The 5,107-nt window shown below is 35.1% G+C and overlaps 1 protein-coding gene across 1 annotated transcript; it reads left to right on the top strand.

The window, feature by feature from the left end:
- The first annotated feature begins 252 nt into the window (after positions 1-252).
- LOC115975821 (LOB domain-containing protein 40-like) lies at positions 253-2,211 on the top strand. Its single transcript, XM_031096825.1, has 2 exons — positions 253-934; positions 1,173-2,211. Exons 1-2 carry the CDS (start codon positions 745-747, stop codon positions 1,844-1,846), a joined length of 864 nt encoding a protein of 287 aa, XP_030952685.1. The 5' UTR covers positions 253-744; the 3' UTR covers positions 1,847-2,211.
- The last annotated feature ends 2,896 nt before the right edge of the window (positions 2,212-5,107 follow it).

Below are 5,107 nucleotides of genomic sequence, written 5' to 3'. Positions count from 1 at the left end.
GGGCCAGCGTCACACTATATGTGGCGATTCGACCGCACTCTGACACCTTTACGTGTCCGACACGCGCAAGACACTTCCTTCCTCAAATTTTGTACCCACCTGCATGGCACTCTCAACCACTTACCTCTTCCTTATCAAATTACAATCCTACCCTCATACGTTACTTTCTCTAACATAGAAAGGGGTGCAATTTATGATTCCAAACAAGCCCAATTTCTGATCAAGAATAGTTTGCATCGGTTTCGAAGTAAGAGGTGGGTTTGTATCTTTCTTATCAAGTTTCCTGTGTTTTTCTATTCTTTTTTCTTAGGTCTTAAACGCTCCAATGGTAACGCTGTCAGGTCCCCATGATTGGGAGTTGGGTCACACGAGCTAGTACTGAGAGTGGTTCAAATTTTCACCTTAATAATTGTTTAAACTACGTGTTTTTTGTTTTTGTTTTTGTATTTTTTTTTTTAAAATAAGGAAAACTCCCAAAGTGGTTCAAGGCCCAACCTCCTTGAACGTGGAAACCAGTGTTGTAGGAAAAGTGAAAACAACTGCGGTACCTTAAAAAAAAAAAGAAAAAGAAAAAAAAAAAACCAGTGGCTTCTTATAAGTTATAACCTTCATTTTTTTTTTTCTCCCCACTCCCAAATCCCAATCGTTTAAATACCCACATCCTTGTTATTCTCCTACCTCCAATACACATCTACCTGTCTCCTTTCCCTTCTTTCTTGCTATCTTTCTTTCTTATTAGCGAAAATGCGTATGAGTTGTAATGGTTGTAGAGTCCTACGCAAAGGGTGCAGTGAGAATTGCAGTATTAGGCCATGTTTGCAATGGATCAAAAGCCCTGAATCCCAAGCCAACGCTACTGTCTTCCTAGCCAAATTCTACGGCCGCGCCGGACTCATGAATCTCATCAACGCTGGCCCCGAACACCTCCGCCCTGGTCAGTCCCAATCTCCCACTATTTTTTTTTTTTTACTTATGATAACTTCAATTGACTTGAATTACATGCCGTAAACTCGAAAGTTTCAAGTTTTTTACAACACTATCGATCCGGGTTTTTAGGATATGTCTCTAGTGAATAGTCTATTCAAAACTGAAACATCGCTTCTTAGATGTGAAAATCAAACATTTGGTTTGGAAGTTTTTTATGACGATTTTGTTTTTTTGATTTGTTACAGCAATATTCAGGTCGTTGCTATATGAGGCATGCGGGAGGATAGTGAACCCGATATATGGGTCAGTGGGGCTGTTATGGTCGGGAAGCTGGCAGCTATGTCAAGCCGCAGTGGAAGCTGTGCTAAAAGGCTCGCCGATCACTCCTATTACATCGGAAGCAGCAGTGACAGACCATGGTCCGCCGTTAAAAGCCTACGACATTCGCCACGTGTCCAAGGATGAGAACTCAGCCGCGTCCAACGATCCGATCCGAGTCAAGACAAGGTGCCGGTTCAAAAGGTCCGTAGTCAAGCCCAAAGCATGCAAAGCCGGCTTAAACATGGAAAACAGCTCGGCGGCGCCTCGAGAAATCAAGCCGAGTAGTGGGTCTTCGACGAGCCACGAGTCCTCGCTTAGCCACCAATCGGCTTTTGCGCCGGTCGAGGGCGAGAGCAAAGAGACTGAGAGCATGGTATCTGTGGAAACGGCTGAACCGGAGTCGATCCCTAAACCGCAGCCGGCTCAAGAAAGCGAGTTAGCCTTGGAGCTGACGCTGGGATTCGAGCCCATGACGTCACGATTGAATCGTGTGGTTCCGGTGAAGAAGAGAAAGGTTTGTGTTGTTAGTGATAGCAGCGGCTCGGCTGATATAGTCGGCGCATGTAAGATGGAGCTGGGTCTTGATTATCCAGCTTAAGAGTGAAGCCCAAGTTAAAGGAAAAAAAAGAAAAAAAACCAAAAAAGAAGAAGAAGTCAGGCAGTCCAGTTTTGACGGCTCAGATCGGCTTTGTCTAGTTCCATAGAAGAGATCATGACCCTTCTTTTTTGTTGTTACTTTTTGCATGTACTCTTTTTTTTTATTTTTTTTTTGTTAGGTCTTTCTTGTTTTACCCTTGGTGATGAGGTGTAAAAATGTGGGTGCAAATATAGGGAGAGGAACAAACAAATCTTTGTTTTTTTAAAAATCAAAATCTTTGCTGAGATAGGATTTGGGATTTGTAGGATCTTTTCTATAGCTTGTGAATTGTGACCAAATCTTAAACAATGATGCGGATTGATGAATGCTTGTTGCGTCAAGACTTTGGTTCTTTGTGTTTTTTTTTTTTTTTTTTTTCCTTGTCGAAAACGTATATTCACGATTTTGGCAGAGGTAGCAGTAGTAGTAATAGGAAAAGGGCAAGCACCAAGCACCCAAGAACAGCTCTATATTGGTCACATTCACTTATGATATACTGATGCAAGTTAACATGTACTACGCATGCCAACACTTTTTGTTGGTACTCTGCGCGTGTCGACTCTTATAGACGTGAAAGGAAAGGTGAAGAGAGTGAAAGGATCAACACATGGATTTGTGTTATTAAAAAGTTGCACATAAATTGAATACTATCCTATCAAAATCTTGTGTATGAGGGGACTAATAAATAATAACTCATTGATGCACTTGGTAAATGGCTGTTATTATTTTTGGAGTAATTGCATTCATTCACAAGAATAACTCATTAAATATTCAGCCAAAAAAAAAAAACTCATTAAATATGCTTTCCTCGTGATATTGATAATTGATATCCTGTCAATTCTCTGTGTAAGACGAGAATAACTCATTAATATAATCATAAATTCAATAATAATAGATGTTAATAGATGTTACTAGGCATTAACTAGGCATTAAGTAGTTTAATTAGTAGTTTTTTTTTTTTTTTTTTTTTAATTTAAATTATTGTGTAAGAGATTTGAGCTAAAATTACGTCTATACCAAAAATGAGTCAATTTATGATGGAGTAAAAGATAGATTCAGATTTATCATGGAGTAAGTGTAGATTTATCATTGACTACAAAATTGATTGTAGTCAATGGCTACAATTTTCATTAAAAAAATTAATATAACTATAATATGATTAAAAATCTAATAGTTGGATTGCATGTTTTTTATGTTCTTAACACACATGTCAAATTTTGATACCGAATTCATAAGAGGTAACCCAAACTTAACCGATATGATAAATGGAAATAGGCTAGATGAATATATTTTATATTTTTGGTTTTATGGGATAAGAAAAACACTCAATAATTTAAAGGACAGCTAAGCACGCCACCAAAGTAAACTCAAAGGGATACAAATAACACCACTCAAAAGAATTTAACTAAGGATATTGAACTATTTTGGCTCACCACTTTACGGGATACAAATTAACACTATCCAAGAGATACATAAACCATTACTCGCCACCTAAAGGAATCTACCCAAGGGATAAGTAATAATTTAGAAGAAATCCATCTTCTAAAAAAACACAAGGTATTTTTAAATTTGAAATTACACTTTGATTTTTATTTGATTCATCCAAAAGGCTTAAATAGATCTTGGAACAACCCCCCAAGCATAGAAAAATGAAAATAATAATAAATACATTCACTTAAATTGACCAAAGTCAAATATGACTCTTGGGAACTCAGAAACACAATAAAGTATCTGTCTGTCTAGGAGAAATAAAACATAAAGTTTGATTCAACATAGGAGACACTAAATAAAGACTATTTGACTTTATCAATTATAATAAAAAAGTTTTAAAATAATGGGCTATTAATTTTATCTTCAAGGAAAGCTTTTGGGTCAGACTGACATCACATTGGGCTTACTGGATCTTGGGACAATTAGATGTCATTTACTATTCGATCTATAACCTTATTTTTTATGCATAATTTTAGACTACAAAACTTGAAATTTAAATATTTGATTGATGATTGTGAGAGATCTCGACAAAAAGCGTCCCTCAAAAAAGAGATTCGGGTACCTTTTAAGGCACATCTCTTTTTGGGTAAGTGGTATGGAATCGCCACTTAGTTTTCTTTATTAAAAAAATAAGAAAAAAAATACTAATTACAAAATACATGACTAAATAGTTCCATTCATTGATTGAATAAATATTACATATTTGGAAAATTGAAAAGTTACATAGCTTTGGATCCTAGTTACAATCTACCAAATATTTACATGGCTTTTGTCCTAGTTACATTCTACCCAAAACAAATAAAGACAAGGCTAGATTTACTTAGCCAAAGACCTAAATCCGGAGGCTAGGTTATGGAATGAGAAGGTGTTAGGCACCCATTCCGCCCAAACAAAGTCTGGTCTTCTAGACTCTTGTGACCAATGAACCTTTTATGCATGTCATGAATTATATGTTGAACATGTGACACTAAAATTAAATCACACAAATTTATTTATGAATGAAGTCTCTTCTTTTGTTTTTTTTTTTAAAAATACAAATTTGTTTTGATTGGTAAAAAAATTGATTTTGATTTGTCAAAATACCAGATCTGTTTTGTAGTATATAGGAAAAAGTGGTTTTTGGAGATAAAAATCCAGATCTGTGTTGTGATGATAAAAAAATGGTTTTTGATAACAGAAAAATCATATCAGTTTTGTATATGCTTTAAAAAGTGGAAAGGATTTTTTTTTTTTTAAGAAGAGAGTTGTACTCATAACATGAATTTATGCAATCATGAATTAAAACAAACACAAACATAGTGGTACATGATCTCTTTCTTTATTTCAACAATTTGCATGTGTTAAAAAAATTAGATTTGTATCTTAAGAAAGATACAAATTAGTTTTGATTTGAAAAAAATTAAGATCCACATCTCATAAAGATGTAGATCTCTTTTTGTTTGAGAAAAATTCAGATCCACATCTAGAAAAGATCCAGATCTGTTTTTATATTGAGAAAAATTTAGATCCACATCTAGAAAAGATGAATATATGTTTTTATGTAGAGAAAAATCCAGATCTACATTTAGAAAAGATGCAGCTCTGTTTTATGTTGAGAAAAATCCAGATCTGCATCTAGAAAAGATGCAGATCTCTTTTTATGCTGAGAAAAATCTAGATCTACATCTAAGATAGATGTAGATTTGTTTTATTTTAATAAAAAAAAAAGTCATTCACATGCAGATTATTGAC

This window comes from Quercus lobata, chromosome 2 (assembly GCF_001633185.2).
Source record: "Quercus lobata isolate SW786 chromosome 2, ValleyOak3.0 Primary Assembly, whole genome shotgun sequence".
Taxonomy (NCBI): Eukaryota; Viridiplantae; Streptophyta; class Magnoliopsida; order Fagales; family Fagaceae; genus Quercus; species Quercus lobata.
This window is presented reverse-complemented; position numbering and strand designations above follow the sequence as displayed.